This window comes from Harpia harpyja, chromosome Z (genome assembly GCF_026419915.1).
Source record: "Harpia harpyja isolate bHarHar1 chromosome Z, bHarHar1 primary haplotype, whole genome shotgun sequence".
Lineage (NCBI taxonomy): Eukaryota > Metazoa > Chordata > Aves > Accipitriformes > Accipitridae > Harpia > Harpia harpyja.
The window spans coordinates 59,406,858-59,428,442 of record NC_068969.1 but is presented as its reverse complement, the minus strand read 5'-3'; the positions used below and the strand labels follow the sequence as shown (position 1 = coordinate 59,428,442).

Below are 21,585 nucleotides of genomic sequence, written 5' to 3'. Positions count from 1 at the left end.
ATTATGCTAACACCACTCATTTGGTGAACCAGTGATTCAAAGAAACTAACTCAATAGCTTGATTAACTATTAAGTAGGTATTCTTTATCGGCAGCGCTGGGATCGTTCCACCTATCCTGCACACCATCGGGCCTAATTGTGCAGGTTAAGTACATGTTCTACATACATATTCACTAGATTTCCGAGAAATGTTATACATATTCATTAGTTTTCAGGGAAACTATTAGCATATGCAAATGTCCTTTACACAGGCGCATTGAAGGTCTCTGGTGGTCTTCCATAGTATTCCTCACTTGTCCACTACTTGACCCTCCTCAGGTGATTCTGTGCAGTATGGTCCTTTACATGTTTTGATACATCAATGCTTGTTAGTGCTCTTATTACCTAAGTTTTCATTAGTGATGTAAACCCATCTAGTTTAAGCTAAATTATCTACAAGGACGAGAACAAAGGCAGGAGTTCTTATCTTTTCCGGCCCTATCTATTCAAGCAAGGCCTCTGCTTGTGCCTTCTCAACAAGATTGTAAATTCATCAAACATTTAATTAAGTTTTGTGATTGCTTATCGCTCCCTCTTGCTCATCACTCCCAAGTACCAGTCTTTGACAGGCTTAATCCTTGACAAACACCAGTCCTTGGTATGTAAAGTTACAGAGAGATAATCAAGACAAGCTAAATCATTAAGCAATAAGCAGTTTGTTCTCTATATCACCAGACACCCCATTAATAATACAGACAGATGGTCTGGTGATAGAATTATTTAGTATGTGAGTGAGGAACCATCCAAGGCCAAAGTTCACATCTTTATTTCTTGATGCTGTATCATTTGTAGTTCTCAACTGTGTTCACTCCTTTTGTGGCTAAGTGATCATTCTCCATGTTGAAATCTTAAAAACGAAGGGCAATCATTTTCTTTCATGCTCTGCAACCTCCTTTCCTTGCTATGTTTCCTCAAGTCTGCTGATGCTGCCTCAAGCTGCCAGAGTGTACAGAGGAGTATGAAGGTCAGTTTGCAGTAAATAATTTTTTTTAATTTGGCCTTTGGCTTTGGAAGGAAAATGACATAGCAAAATGTCATAAAGCCAGGCAAGATGGTTCATATCATGAAATCATACAGGCCCAAAGTGCTCCTGGCTCTCCGTGTTGGAGTAGATTTAGGTAGAAAGGAAGCATATGTTGCAAAAGAGTAGTAATAACCCTCTGTACACAGAAGGAATATGGCCTATGATTAACAGCAGCTCAGCAAATGGCAGAGCAAGTTGTAACAGAACTAATACTTCAGATATTACAAAACCACGTTCTAGCAGCACCAGTATGCGTAACTACCTCTTTCAATTAAAGTGACTATATGAATTTTTAAAGAAATACTTTCTAATCACTATGAAAAACTATCACAGCTAACTGTTAAGGGTCTTTTTTTTTTTTTTTTTTAAGATGGTAAGCTGTAGAAACACTGTGCCATGTATCTCATTTCATTGCTAGTTTGTTGCATGAAAAATTATTTCCATTCTTTGAGTATAGTTCCTTCTCACTTCACTTGTTGGCCTCAGCTCTTGAACTGAGCAGTTTATCTTCAGTTATTGAACAAGACTATGTGATGGCCCAGGCTCCTAGTACTCAGATAAGCTCTGAATTACTTCTTAACTCCTCTCCCTATAATCCCTTCTCCAAAAAAAAGCCAAACATCCTCCAAACCCTAGCAAACATGGTTGGGTGAATATGTTTCTCCTCGCCACACAAACTCAGTCCTGTCTAAAAGATTTAATCAGTTCCTGTACCTGAAAGGAGCTCAATTTTTTTCCTTAATGCTGCACATTCTTACTCTGACATGCATTTCTAAGCATGTCAGACAACCTCAGTTCAAGTGTTTTTACCTCATTTCCTATCTGTAACACCACATGACTCAAAACCACTTGGATACCTATTTTCTTGACTGGATGCTTTTCATGCAGCAGTGACAGCTGGCTAATCTGCAGCAAGCTCACTCCCACTAGAAATGTTGGGTTCCACAAAGGCAGATCTCTATGTGCCTCTTAGAGATGAAGCTCCAGGGGGTGCAGCAGTTCTGTGGTGAGTCACTGTTTTCAATGCTGCAGTATCAAACAGACTATTTTTGATAAAATCAAATACGCATTAGTACACGGTATGGTCTATTTCAGAGCAGTGAGAGCCTAAACCATCCACCTCACAACTTTCTCACTTGTCTGCTGACTTTCTCTGGGATATTGTGCTTTTGCAGTGGGATCCTCCTGCAGGCCATCTTACCACCACCTTAAGTGTAGGGCACTCATGTATTGCTTCACCCACTCTTCCCAGATCCTTTCATGTATATGAAAGGTCCTCCTGCTAGAATACACTTTTAACCTTTCTGCAAATCTCTGTGTGCCTGCCCCTCTGCATGCCTTAGGCACCTCGCTTCTCAGTGGACATTCCTCTGGAGATGCAAAGGAGCTCTAATGTTCTTGCACAGTGACTGTGCTTCAGCATTTCCTCCGACACTTAACCCACAGCCTGCCAGCACCAACCAAGCTCATGACAACACAGAGGACCCCAATTTGACTGGGTTCAGGCATCCCTCAGCGTGGTCCTCCATGACAAATGTCCTGGGAGATACTCCATGAAGCTCCTTCTATCTCACTGTTTCTCTCCATAGATCTGACGCAGGTGCTTTAAGCCAACGAAAGGAGGATACACGCAAAACTACGCTTCCCCAAACCCTACCAGCTTCTTGCACATAAAAGCAGCAGCAGCAAATGTAAAAGCAACACCAATACAGAAAATCACCCTGTTTTCAGTTTGGAGCCATTTTAGCAAAACTATTCAAGTACCAATGTTATGACATATAGAAGAATTTACTAAATCATACAGACAAAGCAGTCTGACACCTTGGGTAATACTGCTGACCCAATACTGCCTTCTCAAGGCCACACCAGCAGACATTACTGTGACTCCAGGGTGGATTGACATCAGTGAGTCAACTATTGAGGTTTATTGCTTCTTTTCTGCTACAGCATCACCATTTATGAAAGATCATTTGAGTATAAAGGCAGGGTAATTATGCAAAACAGGAAATCAGTGGTTTGAGATATCTAGTTGGTAGTTACTCCTGCTAGCTGGAGGAGTTATAGTTGCCTATGTTATTGTTGTATGCATAAAATAAAAAAGTACAAATGCAGCTGAATATACTGGTGGGGAAGTTACTGGGATGTGTGTGTGCAAACTATTAACATGTCACATCTGAAGTGTGAGAAGAAATAAGGAAATAAGGGTAAGGTGAGGGAAAATGGCTGCAAGAAATGGGGGAGATTTTGGAAACATTATTGAAAAAATCTTCTACTTCCTCCTGCTGTCTCTTTGCCAGACCTCCCAGCGGCAGCCTTAGTGGGCTTGGTGAATGCAGTAACCACAAATCTTTCCTGTAATCCTTGCTGCAAGGAGAAGGTTCACCATGTCTATCAAACATGGTACCTTCTTCCACCACAGTAGCTGAAATACCTGGTCAAATTGCGACAGCAAAATGAGGTACCGTGAGGCTATCTTTAGCTGGCAGTAAAACCTGAAATAAAGTGTGCTAACTAGAAGCTTGGAGGAAAGGTTTATACGCTAGTAAGTCAACACAACATGCAACCAGGTAGCTTAACACTGCTTATCTGACACACAACATACCATCAGCCTCTGCTGTCCCCACTGGGCATCTGCACAGCTGTTACACTTAGACTCTTCTAGCGGTGCCAGGATGGTGCTTTACCTCTCCAAGTTCTCCATCAGCTGTTCATTTCAAAATGAAAATCTGCCAGATTTGGTTCTAGGTACCAGAAGCCCAGTGGTACACGAGTTCTTTTGGAACAGGAAACTGCACTGTGAGACATAGTAGGGCTTAAGTGGCACAGTACAATCCACTGCAAAAGCCAGCACATAAGACTCTGTTAGGCAGAACCTATTATTTTAGAACCGATGACTCACATTCTATTTGCATGTTTGAAAAAGCACAGAGCTTTGTGGATGCGGTAATTGACAAGGGAAGATGCTTATGCTGTTAAATAAAGTAATCTAAACTGACAAAGGTTAGCAAAGGCTAGAATTGGACAAAAGCTGTAGCAATGCCCCTGCCCCTGAAAAGCCAAGGCCATCTTTAGCATATGTAAGACTAAATAAGGAATAAGGAACTCCATCTGCATACCAGCATTCCTAAATCAGTTGATAAGCACTGTGGGCATGAAAAACATAAATCTGATGCAAGGAGATGCCACAGCTGAAGGTCACATGGTTGTATGCAGCACAGTGTGAGCTGTGGGGGAAGGAGGATTACAGCACACACAAGACTGAGAAGCTAGAGTTGTGGTCAGTAGTTGAAAGTAAGACAAGAGAAGAGGGCCACAAAAACCCATATGGGATGCAGAATCTGGAGGCAGTGATATGAGTTACTAAAAACTAGTAACAGAAATTGTCAGCTCATTACTGAAAATGCCAGAAGACTCACAAGCGGTGGTAAAGCAGGATCAGCAAAGACAGCCACTTTATAGGCTGAGGAAGAGAGTGAGATGCTGTGACACAAAGGCGGTGGGAGGACAGAGCAGATCAGGAAAGGAAGATGTGAGGGCAACTCTGCTCTTCAGGCTAGGACTGGTGATGGCTCATGGAACCTGATTTGCAAAATATTTGGGTGCAGCAAATGTGGCTTTGCAAGTATCCAAGCTCACAGATAACTTTCTCTTTTCTAGTGCAGACGTTGCCTTGACAATGATGATCTCTTCCAACTCTAACACATATGATTTCTCTAAGAAGCTGAAATAACTCTCTTTGCTGGCTTTACAAATTGTTTTTTGAGAGTCTCAGCCAGTCCATAGATTGCAGGTTACCAGGAATGGGAACACCTTCACATATTTACTGGTTTTTCTATCCAAGAACCATACTTCCATGACATAGTATGTGCTAAGTGTAAATCATGTCCTACAAAGGAGATGCACAAAAAGGCATGGCTGGGCTTTTTATTCAAGCAGTTTACTGACGTAATTCATAGAACCATTGGTTTGGGTTGGAAAGGGCCCTTCAAAGATCACCTACTCCAATCCCACTGCCATGGGCAGGATCACTGGATCAGATTGCTCAAAGATTGCAACCTGACCTTGAACACTCGCAATGATGGGACATCCACAACTTCTCTGGGCAACTTGTTCCAGTGGCTCACAACCCTCATAGTAAAAAATTTCTTCCTTAGATCTAATCTAAATCACTTTCAGTTTAAACCATTGCCCCTTGTCCTGTCACTACAGGCCTTGGTAAAAAGTCTCTGCTTTATAAGCCCCCTTTAAGTATTGAAAGGCCACAATAAGGTCTCCCCAGAGCCTTCTCTTCTATAGGCTTAACAACATCAACACTCTCAGCTTTTCTTCATAGGAGAGGTCTTCCAGCCCTCTGATCATTTCCGTGGCCCTCCTCTGGACCCATTTTAACAGGTCCATGTCTTTCTTTTGTACTGGGGACCCCAGAGCTGGATGCAGTACTCCAGGTGGGGTCTCACAAGAGTGGAGTACAGACCACATCCCTCAACCTGCTGGCCACGCTTCTTTTTATGCAACCCAGGATACGGTTGGCTTTCTGGGCTGCAAGCTGAGTTGCCAGCTCATACCTAATTTTTCATTAACCAGTATCACCAAGTCCTTCTCTGCAGGGCTTCTTTCAAACCATTCATCCCCCAGCCTGTACTGATATTTGGGATTAGCCTCACCCAGATGCAGGACCTTACACTTGGCCGTGTTGACCTTCAAGATGTTCACATGGGCCCACTCCTTAAGCCTGCCAAGGTCCCTCTGGATGGCATCCCTTCCTGCAAGCCTATCAATCAACTGCACCACTCAGCTTGGTGTCACCCGCAAACTTACTGGGGTTCCATTCAATCCCACTGTCTGTGGGGGGATATCAAATGAAGATATCAAATAGTACTGGTCCCAGTATGGACCCTTGATGGACACCACTCTCTACTGGTTTTCACTTGGACATTGAGCCATTGACTATAACTTTTTGGACATGGCCACCCAGCCAATTCCTTATCCATCAAACAGTACCTCCATCAAATCCTTATCTCTCCAATTTAGCAGCAAGAATGTTGTGTGGGACTGTGTCAAAGGCTTTACAGAAGTCCAGCTAGATGACATCTGTAGCTCTTCCCTTGTCCACTGATGCAGTCACTCCATTGTAGAAGCCCACTAGATCAGTAAGGCGTGACTTGCCCTTGGTGAAGCCATGTTGGCTGTCCCTAATCACCTCCCTGTTATCCACATGTTTTGATGGAACTTCCAGGAGGATCTGTTCCATCACCTTAGTGGGCACTGAGGTGGGGCTGATGAAGGAACTGTGTGCAGCAAGAAGCCAGGACATACTCTACCCTGTGGAACCAGAAAGGCAATCTTTCCTCCACTCCTTTCTATACCTTCCTTGTACAATCCCATCACCAGTTGCCTCTCTGCCCTGTGATGGCTCCTCTGCATAACTCAATGCTGGCAGATACCAGAAAGCTGCCATTAACTACAGAAGGGGGGCTTAACTTGTTTGCTTTGGAAAGTTTATAGCATTCTTGAATCCTCCTCCTCAGTCTGAAAGTTAAAACAAATAGGTAAAAAGCCAGCAACTGGGCTGATGCTAGAAGCAAGAAGCCTCCAGCAGAATCAACACTTGAGATCTACCGATGCTACTAAGCAATCACTGCCCATGGTTTGATATGGCAGTTCTTGATAAAACCTTGCAGGGTACCCAAGTGTCCAGCTTTGACAATAACTGAGACAGGTTGCTAGATGGCCCCTATTTTTGCTGACTTTGCTATAAGAGGATTGGACAAACAGATGTTACAACCCAAGTTAAAAATCCTGTTTTGACAATGGCAACAAGGCTGCAAAATGATGACACAGAGTATGTAATATTTTTCAAACAGACACATACTTGCTCAGCCTACTACCCTATGGGTTCAGTAGCTGCATAGATGAGATAGGATATAGTAGCTTCTGATCAGTGCATTCCTGCTTATTGTATCTGCAAATACAGTAAGACTGGACTTATGGTGGTTACTGAGACCACAAGCTGGCCAGCTTGCAAGAAGTGGAGAGACTGTTTCCAACTAAGTACTGTAAAAAGATATCCTAGGGAAACAAGACATAGGTTCATAAACACTATTTTTGCAAGGAACGGAGAGCTATATGTATTCCAAGGAAGGAAGCAGAGAGATGTCGTGGAAGAAAAGAGCTTCACTGCTGGCCCAAACTAAGGACAACTGCTGGGTTACAAGGTACATGCTACTCATGGATTTATAGAATGTCTCGAGTTTGGCTTGGTTATTTGTTTCAGATTAAAGGGATTTAGATTTTTGAAAGTGGCTGTGTTTGGGACAGCAAAAGAGCAGTATACTCAACAGGAAACAAAGGCAGAAAATCTATAGATTGGGTGGTGGGAAGACTGTCTGGCAAGGCAAACAGTCTTGGCCCTTTGCCTATCAGTTGACAAGTATGTTTTCTGAGCCTTACTTCCCCACACAGAAGCTTCCAGTCAAACATGATGATTTCTTTTGCATGGAAAGGTACAGCAGGAAGCTGACTAGGTATCTTTCTGCCAAAGGTCTCCCTGTTGCAAAAACACTGTGATATACTACAAAACATGTCCCTGCTATGGTACAAACTGCACAGTCTGTACACATAGTGCATGGTGAGTTTAGATGAAGCCTGTTGCAAAAAAGACTAGTTTTCTGTTGCTGGGAGCACTGCCTAATTTAGCAGAGCTTATACGAATTACAGATTTGGCTGCTGCCTGGGTATAACCTGGTGCTCAGAATCTCACACAGGTTGGTGCTGCACCTCAGTTGTTTGCAGTACATACACACTGGCTGGTGCTGGCAAGGAATAGCAGAAGGAAATGGACAAAATCCTGGTGCAGAGGCAGCAGCTAAGCTTATGTCAGCTTTGCTTAGGTTCATCTGGTCACTAGTGGGGTTCTGCAGGCCTCAGTTTTAGGGCCAGTGCTCTTTAATGTTTTTCTAAATGATCTGGATACAGAAGTCAAACGTACATTAAATTCACTGATGATACTAAATAAGGAGGAGCTGTGGACTCCTTTGAGTGTAGAGAGGCCTTACAGAGAGATCTGGATGGGCTAGAGAGCTGCGAAATCACCAATCCTATGAAATTTAACAAGAGCAAGTGCTAGATTCTCCACCTGGGAAGGGGTAATCCTGGTTATACCCTGTGTATGTGCAGGATGAGAAGCTGGAAAGCAGCCCCATGGAAAGAGATCTGGGGGTTTGGGTTGATGGCAAGTTGAATATGAATCAACAGTGTGCCCTGGCAGCCAAAAGGGCTAACCGTGTCCCAGGGTGCATCAAGCACAGTGTAGCTATCTGGTCAAGGGAGGTGATTGTCCCACCCTACATTGCACTGGTGTGGCCCCACTTCGAGTATTGCGTGCAGTTTTGGGCACCTCAATATAAGAAGGACAGCAGACTATTAGAGTGTTCAGAGGACAGTGATGAAGATGGTGAAAGATTTTGAGGGCAAGACTTAGGAGGAGTGGCAGAGGTCACTTGGGTTTGTTCAGCTCGGAGAAGAGAAGGCTGAGGGGTGCCCTCATCACAGTCTACAACTTCCTCAAGGGTGGCAGCGGAGGGGGAGGTGCTAATCTCGTCTCTCTGGTGACCAGCGATAGAACACGAGGAAATGGAATGAAGCTGCATCAGGGGAAGTTCAGATTGGACACTGGAAAAGGTTCTTCACCGAGAGGGTGGTCAGTCACTGGAACAGGCTCCCCAGGAAAGTGGTCACGGCACCAAGCCTGTCAGAGTTCAAGGAGCGTCTGGATGATGCTCTTAGTCATATGGTTTAGTTTTAGGTAGTCCTGTGAGGAGCAGGGAGTTGGACTCAATGATCCTTATGGGTGCCTTCCAACTCGAGATATTCTATGATCTTTACCAGGAAGCCCTGCTCTACTCCCAGGGCCTTGCTGATACAGGCTCTAAGCCAGTCACCAGTACTTCTAAGTTCCACTACCATCACTGGCAGACCAATACCTCAGCTTTGCAAGGGACTACTGGCAGCACTGTCCATTTTCAACAGTGTAATTAATAATTAACATCTGCTGTACGAAAGAGGGCAAACTAGTTGTTATCCAGGATTACAAATCCAAAAGACATGTATATATATCTTTGCATAAGGATTCTCAAAGCACCAATACATCTTCAAGTATGTTTGAGTACCAAGAACATTGCTATTGATGAAGCTATTAAATGCCCTGTGTGAATGACAACCTTTAAAATAATTACATAATTAAATAATTACATCTGTCAACTTAATTTACATAATGTCATTAAAACCAAAACCAAACAACTCCTTTTTTTTTTTGTTTCACCATCAGCTTCTTGTGTGACCCTGGCTAATCAAAATCCTTATAATTCAGCTTCATCCTTAACTCAGGATGCCTTTTTTACCACTCTTAGAGCACTGCGAAGTGTAACACATCTTCAGCTGACACACAGTGCAAATAGTATGTCTAAGGAGCACCTCCATCCCTGCATATTTTCTTTTGACTAAGTAACATCTTTAGAAAGCTGATCTTTTAGGCTTTGAGTTCTATGAATTACAGTTGTTTTACACTTTCAAAAATATGACACATTTCATGTAATTTTCTTATGATCTCTCAACATAGATTAAAAAAAGTCTGTCATGCACTACAATTAAGGTGGCAAAACTTCCCCATACAACACTAGCATTTGTTGCCAATATCTAGAGTTGCATGATCATGCACAGAAATATGCAGAGTAACGAAAGGAAACAATGTACCTCTTTCTAAAAGAAAGAACAGGACAAATTGTGTAAGTGTACATCATACATTTATTACCGAACAACTCTCTCAACTCCAAAATTGGGCACAGGGATTAAAAATAAAAATTCATTGCACTACCTAGTAAAGCATTACTAGTAACTCTCATAAAAAATGTACAAATTTTGTTAAAAATTTATCAAGCCTTCAAATGATTTGGTTACAGATACAATACATTTAAAACTACATGTTAAATGATACAATAGCGTATGATTTAAAGAAAACACTTGACAAAATATGATTCCAACAAAACCCATAAGCTTTCATAATCATTAGCAAATCTGAAACACAAGTAGCAAAATGAGGTAACAATGTACCAAAGAAAAAAACCACAGCTTTTACAAAGGCCCAAAGATAAATCAGTCGAAAATGTGTTTTCTACAATTAAAATTAGAAAGGTTGGTAAATCTCATCCAACATATTATACAATGGATTAACAGCTGTGAAATCACATTCAAAAGCTGCACAAAATGGCATACAACAAAAGGCTTTTTTTGTAAAGCAAGCCACAAAATGAGACATTGGAATTATCTGTAGGCCTTCATATCCACTAAAATGTCAAATTAAATTGACAGTTTATGCAAAAACACAGCAGTGCCAATATGATAAAGCAAACATACTACAGGTTTGGTTTTTTTTTTTTGGAGAAGAAGGAGCCAGGTGATGGCAGAAAGGCAATCAACATAAAAAAAGTCTTGCTAAATTCAGGTGCTGCCAGGCACCATGGCAGGCTGTGAAATTACACACAAATGTGCATAACACATGGCAGTTAACAGCTAAACATGAATCCCCCTCCCTTGACAGCCACAACAGAGAAGACTTGGTTGTCGCTTGTCTGAGCTGATTCAGAACATATGCAAGTGTGCTGTTTATACACACTAACCACAGGAAGCAAGTCCACATGTATTTGCAAGAGTCCCATGCAAATGAAAGAACCATTCCAGAAGAGATGAGCTGTAAGAGTGCAACAATTAATTTCAGGATTTTACCAACTTAGACCCTCCATCTCCTAGATCTCCCACTGCTTCAGAGTTTTACTAGGGAGAAAGGGACACATCAAGATTTCCCCAATTCTAGAAAGAGGACTACTTTCCTTGGCTCCAGAAGGATGTGTCTTGTTCATTGCATCTGGTTTAGAAAAAGTACCCTCTTTACATGCTTTGAACTGAATACTGAGCAGAGTAGTGTTAGTTATGTTCAAATCTGTACACACAGGATTTTTTCTTTTGCAGTTACATAGAAGAGCCTAACGTTTGCAAGACGTGGCATATGCTTTTTAAACGCATGATTTTATTGGTTAAAAAAATAAATTTTATTACATGTAATTTAACCTGCTAGGTGTTATTGTGAGAAGCCTATTCTCTAACTACACTGGAAGAGAGAAGAAATTCTAGTATTTTGAAGTTGATGTACCAGCATTTTTAGTTATTTAGTGTTCTTAAGTATCGATAGGTATGGAAAGACTCACTGTTTTTGAGAACTACCTGCATAACTAAACAGAGGGAAGACCATCTGAAATAGAGCAAAATTGTGCTTTTATTTTATCTGCACCAAGAGCTGTGACTGATGTGTAGAATCTTCAGAGGGAAATCAGCCTGGAGAACATCTAACGCTGTTTGAAATTATAACTGACACTAGAGCATAGCAGCATACAAAAGCATCAGAAATGATGAAGAATAAACTTAAAGCTGAGACTGGCAGCAAGTTGCAGCAATATTGCTAACTGTGCCACCTGTGCTGCTGCAACCAAAGTAACGACACTGAATTTAGGAGAATAATTTTGTTGCAGAAAGTGCATCCTTTGAATAACTATGGTATATGCAGACCTAAATGTTTTGCTAGAACATATCAAAGATGTTAACAGTCTGAATGTTATAAATGAAGCTTTTTTTTTTTTAATAGCCCAAATAAAACATTATTCAGAGCACTTGAATAGAGGTTACCACTTCCTATTTCACAGCACTGTTATGGAAGGTGTTCCAATTTTCTCCTATAGTGGAGCTCTGCAAACTTGATTGCAAAAAGCAAGGAAGTTCCTTCTTTGTATTACACTCATCATGAAATAAGGAAGGGCAAGAAGCAGCATCAGGGCAACTGAATTCTGCAGTTAGTGACCAAAAACTACCTTCTCTTGTGATAGAATGAAAAAAATCAGAAGTTCTACTTCTCTGAGAAAATGCTAAAAATTTTATTTTATTCATGAAGTTGCAGGAATAAAATTGTAACCTTTTACAAGTTATTTTAATTGTATACAAACTCCCTTGTAAATAACAAAGAATGTATGTGATTAAAGCCAATGTTTATAAGCTAAAAGATTATGTCCTTAGCAAGTACAATGGCCAAAAGTGAAGAGCTCTTGCACAACACCCTCAGTGTCCTTTCTACTTCCTTTCATGGAAGAAGCATATAACTGGCAAACCCAGCTAGAAAAATTTAAAAGCAGAACAGAAAAGCATTGATACTCATATTAGCAACTGAAAGTGTTAATATTGCTAAATGATTTCTGTGATATTGCAACTTTACATTGATAAAATAACTTGTAAATCAGCCATTTAAAAATCCAGACTTTGTAACATATGCTAAAAACCCCAAGGTTACTCATGTATGAACAATCAATGCACTCTTTAGTGGTACACATTTAAAGCCTCCAATGAAGGGGAAGCATTACAGCTGTTTGAATAGTAGGTAGAAAGGTCTTTATACCTGTAAGTACATTGGGGAGGAAATACTAAATGTCTGTAATTGCTGCACCCATCGCATTCAGTGTGCAACTGCAAACACAAGGAAAGGAACCAGTGTACAGTACTAGTACTGTTTAAATAACACACAAGATTATACATTGCAGCATAATTATTACTACACACATACGTTCTTGGTACATGCTGGTATATAGGTTCTCAAACACACATGCACACTCACTCAGTTACAAGCACACGTCACACATCCTCTCACAAGCAAACACACATTTACACCATTCATTCCCACTCACAGTATCTGAAGGCTCTATATAAGGTAGATTGCTATATTGTTTGGAGCTACCACTTTTTTTTTTTTCTTTTTCTTTTATATAAAAGCACATGCTAAAAGATCACGTCCACAGTAATCTTGCAGCAACACTCGGAATGATCACACAAAAACCAGGGAATGTTAGTGCACACACAAAATTAAGCTAAAAAAAAAAAAAAAAAAGTCTTTGGAGTTCCAATCATACTGTTAGTATAACAATCCTGTAACTGTGAAGACTAGTTATAAGCTTTATAATTGATTAAGTCACACAGTGCAAAGTAAGGTCCATTGACCCTTTTGTGTAAAGGGTAGGCTGGAAGCCACATGGGTAAGTTCAATAGATAGTTCATATATACATGTGACCAGGAACACCCAAACCAGATTTGTGCTCTTAGACTGGTCATTCTGAATCACGATGCACTTCCGAAGCATCAGCTCTACAAATTGGGCAGGTACGATTTGCCTGTAAAACCAGAAACAAAACACAGTTTACTGTACTGACAAATACACTGTTAAGGTAATGTGTATATAACACTGACACCTGTGAGTACTGAAAAGCAATTTAAGAGTACTTAAAATAAAAGAAGACAAAGTGTGCTTATGTCTTTTTTTAGTTTGTTTTGTTATGAGTGGTATGATAGGCTTGCCAATTCAAAATTGTGTTTACAAAAAAAAAAATTGTGCCTTTTATCTTTAAAGATAAAGCGAAACAGCAAACTAGGCTTCATCTAAGTGATGGTGCTTTTATTAATGCAGATTCATGGTTATAGTATATTGCAATCAAATGGATGAAACTAAGAAGCTGTACTGTGTGCTGCAGAGAAACCCACCAAAACCAGACTAGCAACCTTGGGCTACAAATAAACATCTTATATGAGGGTGTTATGCTGTCACAAGCTCTACTGACCAGGAATCACATCTCTTAATACACTGTTTATTCAGTTATTCTCACAGAAACCCATCATATAGACTTGGTCAAAGCTGAAAGCACACCAGTGAAAGAGGGAAGGGCTTTTAGTAAAGCGAAAGGGGGCAGGGGGAAGAGAGAGAGAGAGATGACCTGACAAAATAGGTATTCAAGTAACATACACAAACAGGTCTAAATTTAGCCCTTCAGTAAAGCACTCACTGAAAATACGTCCTGTAACCCTTTTACTTTTATAGCTTCCTTAAAAAGGTAAGACAGATGAGAAGTAACATTCCTTAAAGCTACTGGGAAAGTATTTCTGCCTTCTCATTCCCCTTTTCAAATAAAGGCTAATTTCATTGTAGTAACTGTTGAGAAAAAGCCCAAACCAAACATGTAACACCTATGCTAAAATATTTCCTTTGCAAAGGGTGGACTGAGGAGAACTCTTCCCTGCCCCAATTTCTGGGAACCATGAAATACAGAATTGCAGGACCAACCAACCACTGTCGACTCCAAGTTTTTCTAAGGTAGCCAAATTTTTCAATGAAAATGCAAGTGAGAGCACCAAGAAATGTGGCTCTGCAGGCCAGAGTTCAGAAATCATTGCCACAAATTTCAAATCCAAACAATAAATGCCAATGAAAGTAACATGCTATTACTGAAAAACTTAATTTAGTAATGCAAGTTAACATGAGGGTATATTTTTTCTGTCAATTACTATTGTTGTTATTACTGTTTTATAGTTTTTATCATAGTTATTGCTTCATAGTTTTTGTAAAGCATAGATTGGAGAATCAATTCAAGATTTATTTCTTGTTCTTTCACTAGCAGTTTTGAAATTACTTGAGGACAATGCCATTACTTGGTCACTACTTTGTATTTGCTTTATTCTAGATATAATTCAGCTAATATAACTTTTAAAATAAAAAGGCATGTTCTTCAAAATTCAATGGATTAATGAATCAGGAGGTATTTGCTTAGATAAATAATGAAGTATCTACCATTTGTAGCATGAAACAGAGCATTCGGTGGGAGTAATTTCCTGATAGGAATTGCAGAAATAAATCCACTGTGCCAGGATAAAATGAATACTCATAGACACTGCAGCACTGCTTTTTAAGTTACTTTTCAAGATCCTGCATGAACATTTGTTTTAAATTTAGTTGCATTCTTGTGCCTTTCATGAAATTCATTCCCCATTCCTGGCATTTAACATGACTCTCTGGTGCAAAAAGAGGAGTAAGATGGACATAATATTGTAATATTCACCTTCTAACTAGCCACTCTTTCAGGCAAACTTACTTTTTGTACTGTAAGTGAGAGCGAGCTGCACAATGAACTAACCGATTTATTTTTTTTATATTTTATAGAAATTTATAGCTAAAGTGAACTGCAAATAGAATAACAAATCTGTAGGGCTACTAGAATCCTCTAAAAAGCATTGCACTATTTTGGTGTTAGTCCATCAAACCCAAGTTAAACTATAGTTACAGTTTGTCTTTTCTCATACATAATACAGCATTTCCTATCAGAACATTAAATATAAAGGCAAGTTGTCCTTGTTATCTGGTTCTAAACCCTCAGGGTGAAGACAGGTCATGTTTTCAAGCTGCCTTTTGGAATGATGACTAACTCTTACTCTACAAAACAACAGATTTCTTGTGTATTCATATTTGACTAAAGGACTTAGGATATTAAGAAATAACCAAATACTGTGAAATATGACAGTTGACAATACTATGAAAGGCAAAAGGATAATCTCCCTCTTGCTAATTCTGTTTCCTCCCCTGTATTACATCTTCTCTCACAAATCTTTAACCTTGCTTAACCAGGGAAGTATAAATTAAAGTGGATGTTTTGGGTTTGTGTGGCAGGGTTTTGGTAGCGGTGGTGGTGGCTGCACAGGTGGCTCCTGCAAGAAGCTGCCAGAAGCTTCCCTGGCTCCAAGTCGGACCCGTCTCTGGCCAAGGCCAAGCCCATCAGCGATGGTGGTAGTGTCTCTGGGATAACATATTCAAGAAGGGGAACTTGCAGCAGAGAGGGGAGTGGGATGTGAGAGAAACCCCTCTGCAGACAGCAAGGTCAGCAAAGAAGGAGGGGGAGGAGGTGCGCCGGAGGAGGGGATGCCCCTGCAGCCTGTGGTGAGACAGCAGGCTGTCCCCTTGCAGCCCGTGGAGGTGAATGGTGGAGCAGATGCCCACCTGCAGCCCGTGGAGGACCCCATGCCCCCAAAGATGTCTGTGACTCCATCGGAAAGCCTATACTGGAGCAGCCTGTGCCTGAAGGACTGCAGCCCACAGAAAGGACCCTGGAACGCTGGAGCAGTTTGTGAAGGACTGCAGCCCCTGGGAAGGACTCATGCTGGAGAAGTTCATGGAGGACTGGGAGGGACCCCATGCTGGAGCAGGGAAAGAGTGAGGAGTCCTCCCCCTGAGGAGGAAGGAGCAGCAGAGACAGTGTGACAAACTGACCGCAACCCCCATTCCCCATCCCCCTGCGCTGCTGTGGGGAGGAGGTAGAGAAAATCGGGAGTGGAGTTGAGCCTGGGAAGGAGGGAGGGGGGGGGAAGGTGTTTTAAGATTTGTTTTTATTTCTCACTATTGTACTCCAATTTGATTGGTAACAAATTAAATTGATTTTTTCCCCCAAGGCGAGGCTGTGTTGCTCATGACCATAACTGGTGAGTGATCTCTCACTGTCCTTGTCTTGATCTATGATCTTTTCTTTATATTTTTTCCTCCCCATCCCACCAGCTGCGGGGAGGAGTGAGCAAGCAGTGTAGTGGTGATTTGTGTAGTGGTGATTTGTGGCCAGTTGGGCTGAAACAATGACAGTGGGCAACCTAAGGCACTGTAAAAGAACATTTCCTCTCACTTGCTCACAATACCTAAAAAGGTGGTACTGTACATAGCATTATAGCAGCAGGGCAGATCAAACCTTCCATGCATAGACAAGCCACAGAACTTTCTCAGTTACCTTATTTCTGCTCCATCATCAGCAACAGGCAGTGGAATAAGGACTTTTTTTTTTTTAAATAATCAGATTGGATCACTAACCTCTTAATTAAATCTTTCACTAATAACATGGTGAAACTTAAAAGAATCAATGTCACTCCATAGTTCTAGAACTAGTTCTAGAAATATTCCTAGATAGCAAATACTTTCTTCAAAGAGAGAAGATTAAACCACTAAAACATAAGGACAAACTGTTAACTCTTTGTTGTGGTTTAAGCCCAGCCAGCAACTAGGCACCATGCAGTGACCCGCTCATTCCCCCAGCTCCCAGTGGAATAGGGAGAAGTGGAAAAAGAGAAGTAAAACTCGTAGGTTGAGATAAGAATGATTTAATAACTGAAGTAAAATAAAATCTAATACTAACAATAATAAAAAACAATAATTCTAATGAAAAGGAATGTAATAGAATAAAACAAAACAAAACAAAAAACAACCCCACCCCCCCCCAAACCCAAGAAAAGACAAGTGATGCACAATGCAATTGCTCACCACCTGCTGACCAATGCCTGAACAGCGATCCCAGCTCCTGGCTAACTCCTCCCAGTTTATATACCAAGCACAATGTTCTATGCTATGGAATATCCCTTTGGCTAGTTTGGGTCAGCTGTCCTGGCTGTGTTCCCTCCCAGCGTCTTGTGCACCTGCTTGCTGGCAGAGCATTGGAAACTGAAAAATCCTTAACTTAGGATAAGCGCTACTTAGCAACAACTAAAACATCAGTGTGTTAGCAACACGATTCTCACACTAAATGCAAAACACAGCACTGTACCAGCTACTAAGAAGAAAGTTAACTCTTTCCCAGCCGAAACCCGGACACTTTTTTCTTTTTTTACCTTGTGGAAAAAATTTACAAGTACTGAAAGCTACGATTTTCACCTTCGCTTGCAGAATTTCTTAACACGATGTTGGCTAGATGATGTGAATTAAGTGGATGTGGACATAACTATGATATCAACATATAAAAGAAGTTGTCAAATATATAGAGGAATGGACAGAAGCAAAACTATAGCACAAAATATCTTCCAGTTTTCCTTACTTCCAGATGTTTGCTGCCTAACTGTAACCAAGTTTAGACAGAGGCTGTAGCTAAAGTAGGCTGGTGTTACAGGTAATTTGTTATAGTTTGCAAAGCAAAATAATCTTTATTTCCATACACCATCTTTGTACCAGTGTAACTAAACCCACATGGTATAAATATATTGCCTTAGGAATCCTACAGTACGAGGATTTAACCTTGTCTAGCTTATTTTGCATCCAGCTCTGGAACACGATGTCAGTACCAGCAGTTTTACGTGGGTATAACTGCACCCCCTTTAGGTTTAGATTGCGTATCTTTCACCTCATGCCCCCACCTAGCCGACACTCTTATGCTCCTAAGAGTTATTCTATGATAAGACAACCTTTAGAAAATACCACACTTGAAGACCTGTCAGAAAATACATAGTTTCTAAGCTGGGACAGGAACAACAGAAAAAGCTGTTTCACCACTACTACAGTACATCCAAAATTATGAAAATAAAGACTAAACTAAATCTGATTTTTTCACTTTGCTGTTCTGAATTTGACTGCCAGTTCATTACCAGTTGAAAGTACTAAATCTAACTGTAGAACTGCCTCACTGAGTCCCAAAAAAGCTTAATTCAACATACTTGTCTGACTCTTGAGACCAATGTCAGGTAAGAAAGAGCTTAAGAACAGGACAAGCGTGCACGACACTTCCCTAACATGTTCTAACTTCCAGCAATCTGCAGATCAGGGGCTCTATGAATCAGAGGTATATTTTTTTGCATTAGTAGCCTGGAAAGAGCCATCTTTTTTAAAATCCATGTAATCAATTTAACCTGTATAGAACTATAGCATCCACTGTCTTACAGGCTGTGTCAAACGATCTTTTTTCATAAAAAGGAGTAAATACCACCCCTGGATACTCTGTCCACACCACAGATGACTTACGAAGTTTCATGCAGTGGAAAGACTTGACAAATCTAGTGTGAACTCTCCTCAAGCAGAGTAGGGGGACATTGAAGACTACCACTTGAATATATATAATCTACTCTTAATTTGCAATTACTGAATAAAACAGCATACATCTAGCATACATATATTGATAATATTATGTGGGGTGTCTGTGTGTATGTGGCTTTTTAATCCAACAATAAAACAACTAGGTGTTTACATTCCTCTTGCTGATTCTCATGTACATGGATTCAGATACTGAAGGACATCAGTTCTACTGAAAGTTATGAGCATCGCTGTGGAAACATTTACACGGGCCTTAGATTTTGTAGAAGCCTTAGACTACTGTGGGTATTGTAGCCCAAGAGCAATTTCATATCCCAGTTTTTAAAATCCTTCTCATTATTCTTGACATTGTGTTAGCCAAAAGAATGCTGTCAATATTAACTTGATTTCTTCATTCTCTGCCCTGAATATTTTAGTGTATGCCTAAGATAGGCATTTTCTTGCTTTTATGAAGCCATAAGGCAAGGGGGTTTAATTTCCTTTTCCAAAACAACAGACACCATCTGTAATTCTCTAGGGACTGTATCCTGTATTCAGGATCATTGCAGTTTGTTCCAATGTTCAACACAACAGGTTCCACTCAGATTATATTAAAACTGAATAGAATAAAATGCCGAAAAAAGGTGAGGCAAGATGGGGATCAATACCTTGTTGGCAGTAGATCTGGCTAATGCAGCTTGTAGAGATGTCTGTGTATCACCATCTACTGATTTGTATTTCCTGTTCTTCACACCTTCTGTACTGCTACTATTTTCTCTGTCCTCTTACTGGGCTGCCCTGATTCTAGATACTTCCTTTTCTGCTCAGATTCTCTTGGAAGGGTATATCATGATTCTGTAAAATTGTAACTTCTATTTGTATCTATTACATTTCTATGTAAATGTATATATGCATACACATATTCGTACACACGTTACACATTTTATTTGCCCCAGAACCTAACGTTAATAGCAAAGTGGGGGAGGAGGATATTAGTACTCCTTCTTGCTATGCAGGATATGTAATAGTTAAAGCCACCATCATCAGAGAAACTCTAATTCATACTTCCTATATTATTAAGTTACATTTTGTTTTCAAGTCTTCTTTAATTTCACGTATTACTTGAATTCACAGCCATTGTTTTGTGCAAATGGAAAACACAGTAAGATCTGTCAATGGAAATAATTGTCTTCATATTCACTTTTCCTTGCACCAGAGAAACATCCTTCATCAATTACTAGAAAAATATTGTAAGTAGGCAGTGCTTCCACTCTGTTGGGATTTCTAGCCTAAACATCAGAAACATGAAACAAGATAAAATGAAGAACAGCAAAATACCCCCTCCCCCTCCCCCCAAACTACATAACTAATTCCCTATAAGATAGGAAGTTTTTTTTACTTTTTTTTTACCTTCAGCCATTTGTCGACACACTTGGCATGGAACTCGTGGTTACAGGGCAAGACTCTAAGTAGCTGCCTTGACTCAAAATCACACATGCACACCACACACCTAAAAAAGACAACGAAGTTCAAATGTATCTGCTATGTAAGAACAACAAATACATATTCCATACAAAACCTTACAGGTACGACTGCAACGTGGTAGCTCTTCTACTCCTTGGGTAGCTACAGTTATCTATATCTGTGGTTGAAGGTGTGTAGTGTGATAATGTAAACAGAAAATGACAAAAGCAATTCTGTGCTTTCAAATCACAAAGCAATTGCTCCTGCTCACAGGAGTTCACAGACCCAACCAATACAACAGAAGTTTAATCAAAATTAAAAACAATGGAGATCACGATCTATAAAGTTCACGCCCTACTGATACTCGTAAGTCACACTGAGGGTCACTGAAACTGGAATCTCAGGGGAAAATCCATACACTGAAGTTCAAACATTAGACAGCATTTGGTACTAAGTCACTTTAACTACCTTCATATCTACACTGCCCTTTCTACTTGGTTGTGCAGATCTTTCAAACACAGTAAGTTAATGGGTTTTAAAAATAGGAAGATGCACTCTTAAACCACTGACCAAGCTCTATCAGGAGCACTTGAAACTTCAATGCTTGAAACTATTTTAACATAGGCTAAATTAAAACTTGACAATGTCACTTTAATATCTAGTACGCTGACTGAACAAAACCTAGAACACCTTTCTTTCATTTTAATTTTTTAAATGCTGAGGAACTAAATTGAAACATAGTGAAATGATGTGAGACTAGATAGAGGTTTTAAAGTAAGGATAAATAGTATTTGATCTGGAAAGCAATCCAAGAAAAAAAAGAAAATTAAACTGTTTACTGACATGACTGCTTTTAAAGCCCTTCTGGCCTAGCTGAGGCTGCAAATTAAAGAAATTGAAATATAGCCACATAAATTAGAATCATAGAATCATTTAGGTTGGAAAAGACCTTTAAGATCATCGAGTCCAACCGTCAACCATGGCCACTAAACCATGTCCTGAAGTGCCGTGTCTACACGTTTTTTGAATACCTCCAGGGATGGTGACTCCACCACTTCCCTGTGCAGCCTGTTCCAATGCCTGACAACTCTCTCAGTAAAGAAATTTTTCCTAATATCCAATCTAAACCGCCCCTGATGCAACTTGAGGCCATTTCCTCTCATCCTACCACTAGTTACTTGATAGGAGAGACTAGTACCCACCTCACTACAATCCCCCTTCAGGTAGTTGTAGAGAGCTGTAAGGTCTCCCCTCAGCCTCCTTTTCTCCAGACTAAACAACCCCAGCTCCCTCAGCCGCTCCTCATAAGACTTGTGCTCCAGGCCCTTCACCAGCT

At 40.4% G+C, this 21,585-nt stretch overlaps 1 protein-coding gene across 7 annotated transcripts in view; it reads right to left on the bottom strand.

Moving 5' to 3' along the window:
* Positions 1–9,842: 9,842 nt before the first annotated feature.
* The window catches only part of RNF38 (ring finger protein 38), a 129,584-nt gene continuing 117,841 nt past the window's right edge, over positions 9,843–21,585 (bottom strand). For 6 of the 7 annotated variants that reach the window (XM_052778132.1, XM_052778133.1, XM_052778134.1 and 3 more), the window contains 2 exons: positions 20,196–20,295; positions 9,843–13,323 (listed from right to left, as the gene is read on the bottom strand). In XM_052778132.1, the coding sequence (XP_052634092.1) occupies positions 13,261–13,323; positions 20,196–20,295 (163 nt within the window). In that variant the 3' untranslated portion in view covers positions 9,843–13,260. The remainder of the gene's footprint in view (positions 13,324–20,195; positions 20,296–21,585) is intronic. The other variant, XR_008233657.1, reaches the window with a different exon arrangement.